Source organism: Ranitomeya imitator, chromosome 1, assembly GCF_032444005.1.
Source record: "Ranitomeya imitator isolate aRanImi1 chromosome 1, aRanImi1.pri, whole genome shotgun sequence".
NCBI classification, from domain to species: Eukaryota; Metazoa; Chordata; class Amphibia; order Anura; family Dendrobatidae; genus Ranitomeya; species Ranitomeya imitator.
The window spans coordinates 977175207-977193329 of NC_091282.1; the positions used below are offsets into that span (position 1 = coordinate 977175207).

Below are 18123 nucleotides of genomic sequence, written 5' to 3' on the forward strand. Positions count from 1 at the left end.
TCATGGAAACCAAGTCGCTGATTGGTCGTGGCAAAACGCCCACAACCATTGCCACGACCGATCAGCGACGGCCACAGTCCGGCGGCAATATGGCCGCTCTTTCCTCCCCGCAGTCAGTGCCCGCTCCATACTCCCCTCCAGTCAGCCCTCACACAGGGTTAATGCCAGCGTTACCGGAGCATGGTGTAACGCACTACGGTTATGCCGCTATTAACCCAGTGTGACCAACTTTTTACTATTGATGCTGCATATGCAGCATCAATAGTAAAAAGATCTAATGTTACAAATAAGAATAATAAAAAAAGGGTTATTCTCACCCTCCAACGTGCGCGCTGTCCTCGGCACTGCAAGCGGCAGGTTCTGGTGCTAAGGATGCTATGTGAGAAGGACCTGCCATGACGTCACGGTCATGTGACCGTGACGTCATCACAGTTCCTGCGCTCATACCAACCCTGGGACCAGAAGCTGCCGCGTGCACCGCACACAGGCGACAGGACTACAAGGGGCCCTCGGAAGGTGAGTATATGTTTATTTTTTAACCTGTTACATATGTGGCTGGGCAATATACTACGTAGCTGGGCAATATACTACGTAGCTAGGCAATATACTACGTGACTGGCCAATATACTAAGTGTCTGTGCTGTATACTACATGGCTCTGATCTGTATACTACGTCGCTGTGCAATATACTATGTGGCTGGGCAATATACTACGTGACTGGCCAATATACTACGTGTTTGTGCTGTATACTACATGGCTCTGTTCTGTATACTACGTCGCTGTGCAATATACTACGTGACTGGGCAATATACTACGTGACTGGGCAATATACTACGTGACTAGGCAATATACTATGTGGCTGGGCAATATACTACGTCAGTAGGCAATATACTACGTCACTGGGCAATATACTACGTGATTGGGCAATATACTACGTGATTGGGCAATATACTACGTGACTGGTCAATATACTACGTGACTGGTCAATATACTACGTGGCTGGGCAATATACTACGTGGCTGGGCAATATACTACGTGGCTGGGCAATATACTACGTGGCTGGGCAATATACTACGTGGCTGGGCAATATACTACGTGGCTGGGCAATATACTACGTCACTGGGCAATATACTACGTAGCTGGGCAATATACTTCGTGGCTGGGCAATATACTACGTGGCTGGGCAATATACTACGTGGCTGGGCAATATACTACGTCACTGGGCAATATACTACGTAGCTGGGCAATATACTTCGTGGCTGGGCAAAATACTACGTGGTTGGGCAATATACTAAGTGGGCTGTACAATATACTACGTGGGATGTACAATATACTACGTGGACATGCATAGTCTAGAATACCCGATGCGTTAGAATCGGGCCACCATCTAGTTGAGTATAAAGGCCCTTTGACAGCAGGATATATTTTGTTATTTTTATTTTCCCCCTTTAAAATTATGTTGGTCTCTCAATAGATTTGTAAAAATTATGGGTGACACTAAAGATGGAAAAAGTTTCGGAATTATTTTTCTTGGCATGATTTTTTTTTTATTTTTTACATGACATAAACCTGGCATTGTAACCTGGGAGTGTGGACTTTTCATATCCATTGTGTAATAGTGCTGGTAAATATATAGATCTAGGTAAAAGACACCCTTTTGTAAGAGGCATTTGTCTTATTTTTTTTATCTACTTGGGCAGTGGTCTCCAAATTGTGGCTGTCAACAGTTGTAGAACTACAGTACCAAGCAAACACCTGAAGAGCAACAATTGCTGAAATCTTTTACATTTATCTACAGCTTGAAAAAAAAAGTCTCCCGGTGTGACCGTACAGTTTCTAATTCCACATCCAGTTTATTCATTCATGCAGTTTGTGATACGGGCCAGTATCTGGTGTCAGTTCTGTTCGTCATTGCTTTTGCATGCTCACCTTGATTATAGCTGACCTTTCAAGGTATTTGGAATTTTGCATAGTTAAATATACATCATTGAAGCCCTGCAGTTGATATGTCACTGAATTGAACCTACTTGACTGGCCATGTGCAGGTTAACCTCGAGTTTCATGCTGTTTCTTTAATAATGTGGAGCGGTGTTTGTTCACAATTGTAGCATGCGGCTCTTTTGTTGAATAGAGGGCCACTTGTGAGAGCCTCCGAAAATATCATGTTGCCCTTCCCTGCCTTACAGAATGAGACATCTGTGAGGGCTTGGAGAATGCAGCCTTCATGACATGCCTGCGAAGTGATATGCTAAATTCTCATATTCCCATGTTCACATAGTGCCTGTGTCAACTGTGTGTGGCAAACGTTCTCATCTCCTTTTCCTTATAGATGTTAGAAAATACTTTTTCAGATTTTACTTCCACCAAGATTGTTATACCGTGTCTGTGGCCCAAATCAGATGTTTCAGGGGTGGATCAAAAGATTTGATATGCCTAGCTGCCCAAACTTTTGACCTTCTAAAAGCCTACATGCTTTATGTAACGGATGTGATTTATATTACTTGACTGGATGCAATATTTGTATGTGACTTCCTTGCCAAGAAGGACGAAGATCCTTCTATAATTTGTGGTGTAGCTCACGTCACTAAACCAAGGAACCCAGAACTCTTCCTATTAGGTTGAGGTTTGGTCTGGAAGTCACAGACCTCACTCTCTTGGGTTACTGGATACATGAACAGCTGCCCCACTGTGCTTTCAGGCTGTAACATGTCATCTAGGCAATATTTTCTGCTTTGTGGCAAAGTGTCTCCAAGATATTGGCAGAATTCTACACCATATGGACAAAAGTATTTGGACACCTACACATTACACCTACAAGAGCTTTAATGACATCCCGTCTTAAATGGTTATAGACATTAAGTGCTTGATTTGGTCCTTATTTGCAGCTAAAACTGTGTTGACTTTTCCTGGAACACTTTCTATAAGATTTTGGAGTGTCTGGGATTTTATTAGTGATGAGCGAATATACTCGTTTTTTTTTTTAGTGCTCAAGAGATTTAGTTTTCCTCACCTCAGCTGAATAATTTGCATCTGTTAGCCAGCTTGATTACATGTGGGGATTCCCTAGCAACTAAGCAACCCCCACATGTACTTATGCTGGCTAACAGATGTAAATCATTCAGCTGCAGCAATGAAAACTACATCTCGGAGCACTAAAAAATACTTGGAGGTCACCCAAGCATGCTCGGGAAATCTCGAGTAACGAGAATATTAGCTCATCACTAGATTTTATGCATATCACCCAGAAGAGCATTTGTGAAGTCAGATACACATGTTGGACAAGAGGGTTTGACTCACAATATTTGTTTTAGTTCATTCCAAAGGTTGTCAATCTGCTTGAGGTCAAGAACAGGACTCTGTGTGGACATCTCAATTTTTCCACACTAAACTCACCCAACCATATCTTATGGACCTTGCTTTGCACAATGGGGCACAGTCTCCCCGACTCCATGCTCTAACCTTACATGGTCTACCACTTCGGGTAGGTGCACACAATCGGTAAACGCTGTGGGTTGGATGCTGCGTACTTGTGCAGCGTCCAACCCGCAGTGTCCAGCTGTGACAGCATTATTGATGGGATTTCAAGAAATGCCGTGCCCTCTGTGTCCAGAGACACCCGTGGCTCACCTGCGGAGATGGACATGTGGCGTGTCTCTCCAGACTGCAGCATGTCAATTACACCAAGAGAATGTATTGGATGTGGTGAATCCGCATGGATCAGTGAAAACATGTAGATTAACATGCGATAAATAGACAGCAGCACTTTGGACACAGGCAAACATGCGCTGCATCCAAAGCACTGCCACTTCCAGATCGTGTGCACCCGGCCTTCATGACTGAGTTGCTTTGGTTCCTAAACACTTCTTCTACATTTCAATAATACTGCTCACTGTTGATCTTGGAATATTTAGAAGGATAGAAATATCACAAGCCGTCTTGTTACAATGGTCCCAACCTATCACAGTTGCTTACTGGAATTCAGTGAGCTTTTTAGTAAGACCCATTCTTTCACAAATGTATGAAAGACAGGCTGAAGGATAGGAGCTGCATTTTATACACTTGTGAAAATGACTGAATAAATAAAAACCTGAATTCAATGACTAAGACATGATGTATATGTAAGCAGGTGACTGGATGCAGCATGCAGACTGGGACAAGGCAGGAGTAACCAATGGAACTGTTTGTTTCTTTAGTATGGTGGGAAATTGTGGTAACTATGGCAACAGTGAATTGTGCAAAGCGGAGTAATTACCGCGTGAAATATACAATGAATCCTCAGGTTCACACTAATAATTAGAACAATCTCTAGTTATATGTTCTTACAACTTCCTAACAGGGGTAATCATCCCGATACTATGAGAGTCACTGTACTGCTACTTCCTCTAACACAGGCCCTAGCGGGGGTCTCTGGTTCTTCCCGCCAAGCTGCAAGTCCACCTGACAAAGTCTAACAGGGCTCATTGGGCCTCCTTTGCTTGAACTGGCCCCTGCCCTGTCTGTTGTACTGGCCTAGGCCAACCTGTACTAAAAGTCAATGCTGGAAGCAACGGCCTGGCTCACTCGCGCTTCCCATTCACCACCGCAGGTGTCCGCTGCCGAACAGGGTTTCCTCACGGATCTTCAGTGCTTGACTGGCGGCGGATGTCTCTCGTAACTGGTGGTATGAGGGCTGGGTCTCAGCTCTTGACTGGAATTTTCTGGGCTTTGCCTCTTGAAACTCTCTTCTGGTCAGTTCTGCATTGGACAGTAGATGGCAGTTCTTATGCACAAATGCGCTGGGGATTCCAATCCTTTGTCATACCCTCTTACATAGTTTCATTTACTATTTATGGCATTAGGTATATGTAGTATATTTTACGAGGCATAATGGGCGGTAAGCACTATACATTATATAGCAACGGGAACATGTGATTCCCATGCGCCTATATTCAAAGCATATATATGGCTGCTAAGTATACTGGCCTTGTTTGCTATGGAGGAAGAAAGCCCCATGATTTCACAGCATCCAGCCACCACCTGAGAGGCGCGCCGCACCAGATGCCACCTGAGAGGTGCGCCGCACCGGATGCCACCTGAGAGGCGCACCGCACCAGACGCCACCTGAGGCGCGCCGCACCAGACGCCACCTGAGAGGCGCGCCTTCACCAGATGCCAGCTGAGAGGCGCGCCTTCACCAGACACCACCCGAGAGGCGCGCCGCACCAGACACCACCCGAGAGGCGCGCCACACCAGACACCACATGACAGGCGTTCCCTACCAAACACCACCAAAGAGGCGCGCCGCACCAGACATCACCTGAGAGGCGCGCTGCACCAGACACCACCCGAGAGGCGCACCGCACCAGACACCACCCGAGAGGCACGCCGCACCAGACACCACATGACAGGTGGTCCCTACCAAACACCACCTGAGAGACCCGCCGCACCAGACACCACCTGAGGCGCGCCGCACCAGACACCACCTGAGAGGCGTGCCGCACCAGACACCACATGACAGGCGGTCCCTACCAAACACCACCTGAGAGGCCCGCCGCACCAGACACCACCGGAGAGGCGCGCCGCACCAGACACCACCTGAGAGGCGTGCCGCACCAGACACCACATGACAGGCGGTCCCTACCAAACACCACCTGAGAGGCCCGCCGCACCAGACACCACCTGAGAGGCGCGCCGCACCAGACACCACCTGAGAGGCGCCGCACCAGACACCTGGGAGGTGCACCTTACCAGACACTACCTTTGGACAAGAATAATACTGGTTGTGGGAAATAAGCACACTTTTCCTACCGTCATGTAACCCCCACTGTACAAGTTGTTTATTAGTAGGCCAATACCTGTATGCATTGACAGATTTTAGAAATTTGCTGCAGAAGTGCTTAACTTTGACATGTTAACCTAGATTGACACTCTTGGCATACTGGTAGTATAAAATGTTCTTATTAACTGTTTCATGTCCTGACTCCCAAGTAGGCCTCAATCAAATTGAACCACAGTTATTTTACTTCGGGAAGTAATATTTCTGTGTGATTCCACATTGATTTTCTGTTTGCCAGAATGAGCGAAATTGTTCTGTAGCTTCTTGAAAAGCAATTCTGCCCTGGGAATGGTTTCTTCTGGCTTTATCAGTAACCTCACAGCAGTGGCATCAAATATGAGGGACAAATAATAAGCACACAGTGGCTTTTATTCAGCCGTGATCCTAGGACTTCACATATGTAAAATGTGACTTGCAGCACTCTCTTTGAAGCCTAACCACAGCCAGGGTGCTGTAATTGCAGCCTTTGATTGTGCCGACTTTACTTGTGGATTGGGCCGTGCAGCGGCATGCCTGGCTTGGCAAGGCTTCAGCAAAAAGCCCCCCAGTGAAGTCTCAGATGTGGGCAGTCCTTAGTCTGTGAGCTGCATGCCTGTGGTTGCTTAAAAAGAATCCTGATTTGACCTGTTTTTTTTTTTTTGTCTACACAGTAATGCCAGAGTTTCTTTCAAACGTGCTTTTCAGATCAACCAGGGGCTAGTACTTCCCGCTGCCGGCACATAGACTGCAGGTTGCTCAAGCAGATATGTGACCTGAACCAGACTGCTGAAAGTCATATTGTTTTAAAGTTTATCTCCAAATAGCTAATATTCATTGTTAATAATGACCCTTAACCAATATAAGGGCCCCTGTTTCCAGAGCTTGTGCAGGGCAAGTTCTGACGCCTTTCTAGAAATGTTTCTCTTGGAATGTCGCTGTTTTTCATTATTGACCGACTCCATGGAATATTTCATATATTACATCATCAGTATGTCACTCTTACTATTTCTTATTGGATTGTGGCTCTGTGGCGGAGCTTTGTCTCCTTGTCAATAATGCCGTTTTCAATTAGATCAACTCTGGCTCCACAGCATGTGCCTACCACATTTTCAGCCTGCCATTATTATGTTCTTCACAGTCTCAAGTGAAATATCTGATCAGTATAAAATGACTCTGATCGCACCTTGCCACTTTAATCCAAATGCATGTAATGATGGGTGGCAACAATGCGGATTCATTTTAATTTGTATACCACAATCCTATTTCTGCAGCTCTTTTCAAACCTTATAAATCATCGCTGCATCACAATCTAAATTCCCTATTGGTACATTTATGGAGTATGGAAGGAAATCCAAAGGAAACTCACGAAAAAACATGGGGGAGACCATACAAACTCCTTGCAGATGTTGTCCTTGGCAGGATTTGAACCCAGGATCCCAGCACTACAAAGCTACTGTGCTAACCACTGAGCCACCGTACTGGTCAATGAATTCATATCCTTAAAGGGGTTGTCAGGTCTGAAATGAAAAGTTTGCTGTCACACAGCGACTGTAGACTTTTTAAATCCCCCTCTCCCTGGTTCACACACTGTGCGCTGTGAGGATTTGTCGGTTTCTGAGTCCGGAATGGTGATTTATGCGATATGCATACTCCCGGGCAGAAGCAATCTAGTGGGCGCATCCGTGCTCCTTACATTTGTCGGGGGATTGAAAAGTCTGCAGTCACAAAGTGACTACAGACTTTTTGTTTTAGAAAGGGCAATCCCTTTCACATCTCCAATAGGAACCATACCATGACCAAATATGATATTACAATGGTCTGACAGTCATGTGGCCTCCAGCATCTCCCCTCAAGTCAAAGCAGGTAGGCGGATGAAAATCCATTTTATCCTACGCAGCCCATGTGGCTTTTTCCAATCCCTCTTCCCACTTTGTTGGAGTGCAATGTACAAAGCAATAACTCTTCTCCTACGGGGTGGCCCCTGTATGAGAAATGCGTGGCCGTCTGTAGAGTCCATCTACAGAGCCTAACGGTGGGTGGGAGAATGTCACCAGATTTCACAGTGCAAACTGCTGGCCTAATCTTTTTGCCAAATTTTCTTACCTAACATTAAAAATATAATTTTATCTAATTCGTTGAATTTCTAAAATGCTAATTTTGAGAAAACTGTCAAGATGATTAGGCAGCCAATCTGGCATGGACTTTTAAAGTGAATGCATCAGCCTCAGCAGATGCTAGATATCGATTTACACATGCAGTTGGGTTGTGAAATCTGGTGACAGATCCGCTTTAACAAGTTTTACCTCCCGGATCCCGCTTTCAATCATCAGGGTCATGTTTTTATATTCAAAGGTACATGCCCATATTATTATAAAAGATGAACATTTTATTCCAGAAGCCAATATTACACATCTCTAAGACCTTTATAAAGCTAAACTGAAGTCACACAGACAAAATGTTCTGAGTACAGATGCTGAGGTTACAACTCCACCCTTTAAATATGCAAAGACCCAAATCAAAGAGGTCAGCAGGTTCAATCCCATGGAAAGCAACACTCTCCTTGACGACTAGTAATCCTCTGTTCCCATGGCTGGGCAGATTCCTGAGTTTCTCCTAACCTCATTGCGGCTTTAACCTCTCCAGGATTCTGTGGCTTCATCAGAGATACTTGGCTTGTGTATCTTCATTATTAAAGACCTAACTAACTAAACAATCTTGTAAAGTGAACCTGTCACATCCAGAGACACGATTTACCTGCAGACATCGGAATAATCTGCAACTAAATAGTGTATAAATCCTGTTTGGCCGGCTTACTGGAAGCACAGCTATAGGGAGATAATGAAGATGCAGTCACCACTCACTACACAGTGAGGGCACTGTAATCAGTCGGTCGCACACACCCGCCGCATGTCAACCAAAATGTAGATGGGGTCAATCTCCTATTCACCAAGGACTACATCAGCATTCTAGTTGCCTTCAGAGAGCCACTTGTTATTGTAAGGGCTCATACAAACGCCAGTGCAACATGGTACGAGCACAGTCTTTGATTCACAGACTGGCCAGGGGCTATAAGAGAGCCATGGGAAGTAGAGCTATAAGAGAGCTGTCCTTGGGTAGTAGGGTTATGAGAGCTGTTCCTGGGAAGTAGAGCTAGGAGAGCTGTTCCTGAGTATTAGGGCTAAGAGAGCTGTATCTGGGTAGTAGAGCTATAAGAGAGCTGTCCCTGGGTAGTAGGGCTATAAGAGAGCTGTCCCTTGGTAGTAGAGCTATAAGAGAGCTGTCCCTGGGTAGTAGGGCTATAAGAGAGCTGTCCCTCAGTAGTAGGGCTATAAGAGAGCTGTCTCTGGGTAGTCGAGCTAAGAGAGCTGTCCCTGAGTAGTAGGGCTATAAGAGAGCTGTCCCTGGGTAGTAGGTCTGTAAGAGAGCTGTCCCTCGGTAGTTGGGCTCAGAGAGTTGTCCCTGGGTAGTAGGGCTATAAGAGAGCTGTCCCTGGGTAATTGAGCTAAGAGAGCTGTCCCTGAGTAGTAGGGCTATAAGAGAGCTGTCCCTGGGTAGTAGGGCTATAAGAGAGCTGTCCCTGGGTAGTAGGACTATTGGAGAGCTGTCACTGGGTAGTCGAGCTAAGAGAGCTGTCCCTGAGTAGTAGGGCTATAAGAGAGCTGTCCCTGGGTAGTAGGGCTATAAGAGAGCTGTCCCTGGGTAGTAGGGCTATAAGATAGCTGTCCCTGGGTAGTAGGGCTATAAGAGAGCTGTCCCTGGGTAGTCAAGCTAAGAGAGCTGTCCCTGAGTAGTAGGGCTATAAGAGAGCTGTCCCTGAGAAATAGGGCTATAAGAGAGCTGTCCCTAGGTAGAAGGGCTATAAGAGAGCTGTCCCTGGGTAGATGGGCTAAGGAGCTGTCCCTGACCTCAGTCCACTATGAACTGCTCCCTATGCTAAGTATTGGTTGCTTCTCCTCTGATGCAAAGATGGAACCACAAAAAAGTGCTTTCAGTTTTTGTGCTTTCCGACTGCGTACGCTTTTTTGTGCTATCTGATTGCGTTCACTCAGTTTAAAATATGGCACATGCTCCTCGTGCTGGCACCGCCCCCTCTATTAAATGCAGGCTGCGTCCGCTCGGAGGAGATCAACAAGGTAGAATGTAATAGTTAAAATATAACATTTAATTTAAATTTAAGTAAAAATCGCTCATGTTGAAACAGCATGAAACAAAGACACACACAAAAATACATATAGATGACCAAGTCAGGATGAGGTTAGATAATTATCTTGGCTTATGTTATAAACATATCCTGTGTCCGCTCCGATTCCGGGATAGCACCAGCTCCCTGTAGCCATTGCTGCAGTAAGCCGACTACACAGGATTTCAGGACTATTTATCTGCCAATTTACAAATATATCTGCAGATAAATTGCGTTTTTAGACATGACAGGTTTAGACCCTATCACAGTGATCAAAATAATAAAAAAAAAAGTAAATCCAATCCCCCTTTGTCACCCCCTTAATTAAAAATAATTATAATAATAATTTGTAATTTTTTGCAGTTGAGATTAGGGTTAGGTTTGGAGTTCGAATTGGGTTTTGTTAAAAAGTAAAAGAAAAAAAAATTGACGATATGACGCCTGGTTTTGAGCAAAAGTCTCGCTATTCAAGTTTGCATTGGGTGGTCGTGTATGAACGGAGTATCGCAGATCACATGTTTTTTTTGGGGGTGTCTAACAGCCATGAAACATGCGGGGTAGGGACTCGAGCATGTCACTCGAGCACCCGCGATATTTGGTGCATACCCGAGCACCCAATGCAAACTGTAGTAGCAAGCATTTGCGCTCAAACACTAATGACAACATATTCAATATGAAGACCTAATGTGATCAAATTGTCCTACCTGTGGGTTCAAAATGCTCACTATATACCCCTGGATAAAATCGTTGAGGTGTGTGGTTTCCAAAATGGTGTCACTTGTGTGGGGGGTTTCCACTGTTTAGGCACATCGGGGGCTCTCCAAACGTGACATGGCCTCCGCTCTTGATTCCAGACAATTTTTCGTACAAAAAGTCAAACGTTGCTCCCTCCCTTCTGAGCCCTGCCATGCGCCCAAAATGTGGATTTCCCTCCACCTATGGGGTATCGGCATACTCAGGAGAAATTGCACAACAAATTTTGTGGTCCATTTTCTCCTGATGCCCTTGTGAAAATAAAAAAGTTTGTGTCTCAAGTAAATTTTTTGTGAAAGTAAAGTTCATTTTTTTCTCGTGAAGGGTTAATAAACTTCTTGAATGTGGTTTTGAGCACCTTGAGGGGTGCAGTTTTTAGAATGGTGTCATTCTTGGGTACTTTCTGTCATATAGACCCCTCAAAGTGACTTCAAATGTTCAATTCAATGGTTGGAAAAATGAGAAGTCGCTGGTCAACTTTTAACCTTATGTCGTCCTAACAAAAAAAAATTGTTTCCAAAATTGTGTTGATGTAAAGTAGACATGAGGGAAATGTTATTCATAAACTATTTTGTGTGACATATCTCTGTGATTTAAGGGCACAAAAATTAAGTTTGAAAATTGCAACATTTTTGCAAATTTCCGTTTTTTTCATAAATAAACAAAAGTAATATTGAAGAAATTGTACCACTATCATGAAGTACAATGTCACAAAAATATCTAAATCAGTGGGATCCATTGAAGCATTCCAGAGTTATTACCACATAAAGTGACAGTCAAAGGGGTTAATACTGTAGGTGAACCTTTCCCGTGAATTTATTTCTACTGATTGCACTCAAAGCCACGACATGTAAGCTGTTTTTAACAGCTGACATGTGCCCGCAATAGGCGCAAGTGGAGTCTCGATCCGCCCGCGCCTATTAAGTAGTTAAATGCTGCTGTCAAACGCTTGACAGCGGCATTTAAATACACTTCCGAACGCCAGTCCGGAAATACGCGCAGCGACGACCCCCGTCACATGATCGGGGGTCATCGGTGAGTTGCCATCACAACCACAGGTCTGCTCGAGACCTCTATGGTTGTTGATGGCAGATTGCTATGAGCGCCACCCTGTAGTCTCTGCCTGATGAAGAGACGTATGTAGTCTCGAAAGCTTGCAATTTGTTACCATCTTTTCAGTTAGCCATTAAAAGGTATCAACCATTGAGGACTCTCAATTCTAAATATTTTTCATAGCAAGCCTGTAATTCTTCTGCATAGAGGTGATCTGAGCATTACCTCTATGTAGCAGAAGTGATCGCGCTATGGCAGCTTCTATGGCTACTGAAGCATGCCAAAAGTAAAAAAAAAAACATAAAAAGTTCAAATCACCCCCCTTTCGCCCCAATCAAAATAAAACAATAAAGAAAAATCAAACCTACGCATATTTGGTATCGCCGCTTTCAAAATCGCCCGATCTATAAAAAAAAAAAAAAAGAATTAACCTGATCGCTAAAGGCAGAATTACATTTTTTTGGTCGCTGCGACATTGCATTAAAATGTAATAGCGGACAATCAAAAAAAATTATCTGCACAAAAGTGGTATCAATAAAAACTTCAGCTCGTCCCGCAAGAAATAAGCCCTCACACGGCCATATTGACAGAAAAATAAAAAAGTTATGGCTCTGGAAAGAAGGGGAGCGAAAAACGAAAAATCGAAAAAAGCTCCGGTCTACAATAAAGTTTTCTCAGGGGACAAGAACTTCCCTGAAATTTTGTTGCGCAGTGTAATCCGTGTTTTTAGAATTTATAACAGAATATTATAATGTTTCGTATCATTTCTTAAAAACCGTACGTCATAGGAAAAATCTGAAGTCATTTCTGAAATCAGCATGAAAAAAATCTATCAGGGACACTCCAAATTGTCCGAGGGACGAAACCTTTGTAACACAGTGTTATCATATACCTCTCACGCTCACTCTCTTGCTTGCTCTCGCTCTTTCTCTTTTTTAGGGGATCTCCCAATTTGGTATAATGAGGTGAAAAAAGGATCAGACATGTTGGATTTTAATATGCCCCATCCTTTGTTCTCATACTGGCAGATGACGGTAGTTTTTCCCTCTCCACATTGAGAACGCATGTACACTCAGCTGAGGGGTATAGCAGCCTTTAAAGGATCAGTTGTCCAGAAAACATCATTTTTTCTTGTTTGCGTCTTCAAATGCAATTAGTGAAATAAACGCCAATGCCGCTTCTACACGGAGTCCTATCCAGGCCACATTTATCTATTCTGGATTGTCCGTTTTTTCCTCTTTCAATGCTATCACTGGGTCTTTTAATTCCATCAGATTTCACGGCCCCTCTCTGGTTGCCGAGGTCTGGAGCAGATCTGCCATAGTTATTATAACCTCCTGACTTCAAAGGCAGCGCAGGGAAGAAGTGGAGCTGTAGTCCCAGTGTAGCAGACATTCCTGGCTCCTAATCTGCCGCAGCTCTGAATCAGGCCGCTGGGAACCTAGGGCCCTGGCGCCTCCGGGACATTCCTCAACAGGAAGCCCAATGTTTTACTGTTGGGCTGGGAGGAAAACCTTCCCAGGAAGAGCAACCTGGACCAAACCCTTTGAACGTCTGGGATGGAAAGACTAAGTAAATACAATCTGTGTTTCTGCACGGTGCTCTCGGAGAGTTAACTCGTCAAGACTCCTTTTGCCTGCATAGAAACTGGGCTGTGCCACCATTCTGTTAGTGCCATTTATTTAGAAAATATCTATCACATATTTTTTGATTCACACATTGATTCTCATCACATTAAATGGAATCTTTCACCAGGTTTTTGCCGCCTAATCTGAGAGCAGCATAATGCAGAGACAGAGATCCTGATTCCACCGATGTGTCACTTACTGGCTTCAGTTGTGATAAAGTCACTGTTTTATCTGATGCAGGTTTAAAACTACAGCATGCAGCCCAGTAAATGATACATTGCAGGAATCAGGGTCTCTGTCCCTACATCAGGCTGATTTCCGATGGAGTAGCAAAAACCTGCTGACAGATTCCCTTTCATTCTCATGTACACATTGTAATTGCCAGTAATAGATTATGTCTATATATTGAATCTTAGGCTGACACATAGATACATGCAGTAAGCGCTCCCTCGTGTATCTACATGTACTTTGTTTTTATCTTGCATTTTCCCATGACTACATCTAGAATCAGGAGGCTGTTTTCCCATGTTAATGCGTAAGATTCAGTTCACTAAATATATACTGTGGTTACCCACATAAATTGATGGTTTTTGTGCCATTTAATTATGTGATTTATCTAACAAATTAAAGTGCAGAGATAACTGCCATTCATTGATATGTCCTAGGTCCAATAAAATGGTTTCTCATGTGTGAAAGGGGATATGTCAGCAGGATTTCACATACCAAGCTATCTATATGTGCATGAAGTCCTTTAAAAAACAATCCAGCAATACATGGTCAGTCTGTTACTCCATTACTGAGAAATCTGCATTTGGATTGACATGCAAATGAGGGCGTAGATCTGAAGCCTCTGTCGCTCCAGCTCTTTTCCCCACCCATTGCCGCCTCCTCCTGCCTGACTGAAAAGGCACAGGGTATAGAGGATGTCGGTCAAGGAGGAAGCAATGGGAGGGGAGAAGATCTGGAGTGACACAGGCTTCAATCTACAGCCTCATTTGCATATCCATTCAAGGGCTAATTTCTCAATAATGGAGGAATGGACTGGCCATGTAAAGCTGCTGCCAGACTGGTCTTTGAAAGAGCAACATGCACATATAGTTATGGGTGTTAGATCCTGCTGACACATTCTGTAAGGCCAGGATCACACTGCGTTAAATGGACTGCGTTAACGCAAGTGCCGAAGTTCGCTAGCACAGATAGAGCTAGCAGATGCTCTATCTGCGCTAGCAGTGACGGACCCGGAAACGCTGCAGCCCGCGTTCCAGGGTCCGTCACTCAATGACGGCACATCGCTAGCTCATGCCCATTATGGGCGAGCGCTAGCGATGCGCCTGAAATAGGGGATAATGTCAGCGTTACTGGACTGCCAGAACGCAATGTGACCCCAGCCTTACTGTTGTTTTGCATAGAACATTCTGGGCACCAGTTGTCATTTCCTGTCTAATAATGGAACGTCTGCGTTCACTAGAGACAGATTGTACATTCTTTACTTGTGACATGAGCGTGAAAGACGTAAAAGGAAGCAGAGTTCTGTAAAAAGATATATTACAAAGTTTCTTGCATCCATGTGGACTATTGATTTTTGGGGAGAAAATAATATTAAAACAATGTTTTGGTTTTTTTTTAAACCATGATCCCGTTTCACGGCATAGTATATGGGGATACTGTGACTCCTGCAGGCATGAAGATGTGTAGAATTGCTCCTTATGAATTACCGTGCATTTATCTGTATTTTCCATATATTGCAGGGGGGAAAAAGAATTCTTTCTCAGCGTGTAAAGCAAAGGCAGCAACAGCAGGCGGACTCCTGGAGATGGAAGCTTGTTAACCTCCCCAACTTCTCCATTAACGGCGACCGCATCACCCAGGAGTCCACCAATGACATTGATATGCCACTGCTAGAGACACTGTACCGTACGGACAATCACTGCCTGGAGCTTGGCACCACTGGTACTGGGGGCCTTCATGTACCACAGCTAGATCCCCAAGGATGGAAGACGACCAGAATCATCGGGATACATTATCGTCCATCACATTCACGCTTCCTACCTGCAGTGTTCGCTGCGTACGTGAAGTTCCACCGACCAAACAGAGTGCTGACATTGGACATAAACCATGGACAAGACAAACCTCTTTTATTTAAGAATGGAGCAAAAGGATCAATTTTTTCTTTTTTTTTTATCATTGTAATGTTTATCTCCATAAAACTTGAATGCTTTTATATATCAGATTTAGGATTGATTGATGTATATTTTATTAGTCAGGGTATAAACTAAACCCCTATCCCCTGCCACAAAGAATTTTTTTTCCTGCACGAAAATCTTTTTTTTTTTTTGTTCTTTACTTTGGGATGGATAGGCAGCCATCGATGCGTCATGGAAATATAATGTATGAAAGATATATAGAGCAGAGTTGTTTTTTGGGGGAGACGAGATGACATTGATGTCGAAGTTATATATTGGGAAGACAAAATAATGTTCTTTTTAAAAATAAATTTTTGAATATATGGAAATTGTGGGCACTCGAACATGGTGAAATTCTGCGTAGATTAAGAAGACTTTTAGTCGCCCCAACTAATTACTAGTGCAGTTTCCAACATACAGTAAGGTATACCCATGTGGTCTTAGGCGCAGTCCTAGAAGAACAAGGCTTTGTTCCCACTTGTGTCATGGCGTCCATTTTTATTGAATTAAAAGTGCTATTCTTGGTATCAGAATAACCCATAATGGAAACTAACAAGTGAGAATGGACCCAAAGCCACTGACCTAGTGTAGCCAGCGTTTGGCTACGGAACAATAATCGCATGTCTCACCCAGATGGCATGCCAAAGGTTGCCCGATCCTCCTATGCTCTCATGGCTGGCGCTCAATGTCCCTGTACATTGTTATTGTGCTATCTTTCTTGTATGTTGAGCAGACGGTGACAATATCGTCAGTGTCACCTAATGGCAGGCCAGGTTTTTGGAAGCCTCCCCTCGCCCATCCCCCAATATGCCCTTATTTTTCTCAAATAACCATGACCTCTGTCTGTTTGTATTATGTCAAACACATATATTTAATATATAATTCATCTTATAGGAAGACGTGCAGTCTTATATTTGGCCCCTTTGGAGAACCATGCCATAAGTCACTATGAAAGGGGGATGCAGTTTTGTGTATTACTCCTCTATACTTTATATAATAAAAAAGAGCCCAGCACTTGGATTCATTGTTATAATGTAAATTGTTCTGTATCGTATTTGTATTATTTTCTTCTGCTAACCTATAGTGAGATTTGATGCCAGTTGTAAAAAAAAAAAAAGAAAAAAAGGAAAAAAGAGTTTTGATGTGTCCCTTTATTGATGGCAAAATATAGGCTTTGCAGAAAGAAAACTGTCAATTTGACATTTTTTTGGTCATTCCAATTTGAGTTAATGTGCTGAGCATATGTTTTTAAAAAAATTAAAAGCTTTGTAATAAAAGAGAAAAAAAAAACTATACTATTTGTTGCTAAGGAAATCCATTGTGTGGCCTTTTTATTATTTGGGTTAATTTTTTTTTTTTTAAGCTTAATTTAGTCCTGGTGTTTCCCAGGTACTTGCAGCAGACTTGCCATTTACCTTAAAACCAAAGTGAAGGCATGGACTTAATATCTTCATCTCCACAAGCCACAAATGCTGTTGATGCAAATATGATTTCGTATTCGTACATGCTTTTTCATTTCCTTTTCATCTGCATTCTGCCAGCACCAATGTCGGACCCGGGTGCCAAGGACCCATCTGCAATATTGATTTTGGGTGCCCGTTCTACAACTACATGAAAATATTACCTGACCCTAGCCAGCTCATTCTTCATACAATTGTAAGGAAAGGTAGCTGTGTTGTGCATGGAGACACATCTCCACTGAAGCATATGGAGGGTGCAGTGGGGTGGATTTGATGAACGCCCTACTTCTGATAAGTAAGGATCCCCGAGGTGGCATCTATGGCTGTTTCGTTAATACATGTTCATACCTGTCTGTGTATAGTGCATGAAGTGTAAGATGCCAAACACTGCTCATGACGTGGGGTCTCACTGGAGGGAGAACTTCCCTATTCCCCTGTGGGTCAGGCTAACACTAAGTGCTGGAACTTGTGATGGACAAACATCCTCGTTATATGATCGAGTATCGCGGGTGCTCGAGCGCCATGCTCTAGTCGCTGCCCCACGTTTCACAGCTGTTAGACAGCCAATAAACATGCAGGGATTGTCAGCCATACATGGTTATGACATTGCCATGTTATCTACTGGCATTACTGAGATTGGCCGGCCACATTGCATCATCGGGTCTTTTATAAGACTCGTTGACGTGATGCGTGGCACACTCTCCTCTGGCACAGTTGATCTAGGAGGGATTAGATTAGAGCAGAGTTCCCCAAGTCCGTTCCTCAAGAGCCACCAATAGGTCATGTTTTCAGGATTTCCTTAGTATTGCACAGGTGATAATTGCATCACCTGCACAGGCAATAATTCCATCACCTGGGCAATACTAAGGAAATCCTAAAAACATGACCTGTTGGTGGCTCTTGAGGAACGGACTTGGGGAACACTGGATTAGAGCATACATATAGGCAGTGTTTAATTGCAATTGCAGTACTTGTATACTGCTACTGCACCATAAAATCTAAAGTCTTTTTCAGGCTTACATACTGTTCTTTCCATAGTAAAACCGCTGCAATCAGTGCAGGAATAGTTTTG

General features: G+C 43.7%; 1 protein-coding gene across 3 annotated transcripts in view; it reads left to right on the forward strand.

Annotated features, from left to right (window-relative positions):
* The window catches only part of LEF1 (lymphoid enhancer binding factor 1), a 168884-nt gene extending 151979 nt beyond the window's left edge, over positions 1–16905 (forward strand). For 2 of the 3 annotated variants that reach the window (XM_069743870.1, XM_069743871.1), the window contains one exon: positions 15157–16905. In XM_069743870.1, coding sequence (XP_069599971.1) covers positions 15157–15236 — 80 coding nt within the window. In that variant the 3' untranslated portion in view covers positions 15237–16905. The remainder of the gene's footprint in view (positions 1–15156) is intronic. The other variant, XM_069743869.1, reaches the window with a different exon arrangement.
* The last annotated feature ends 1218 nt before the right edge of the window (positions 16906–18123 follow it).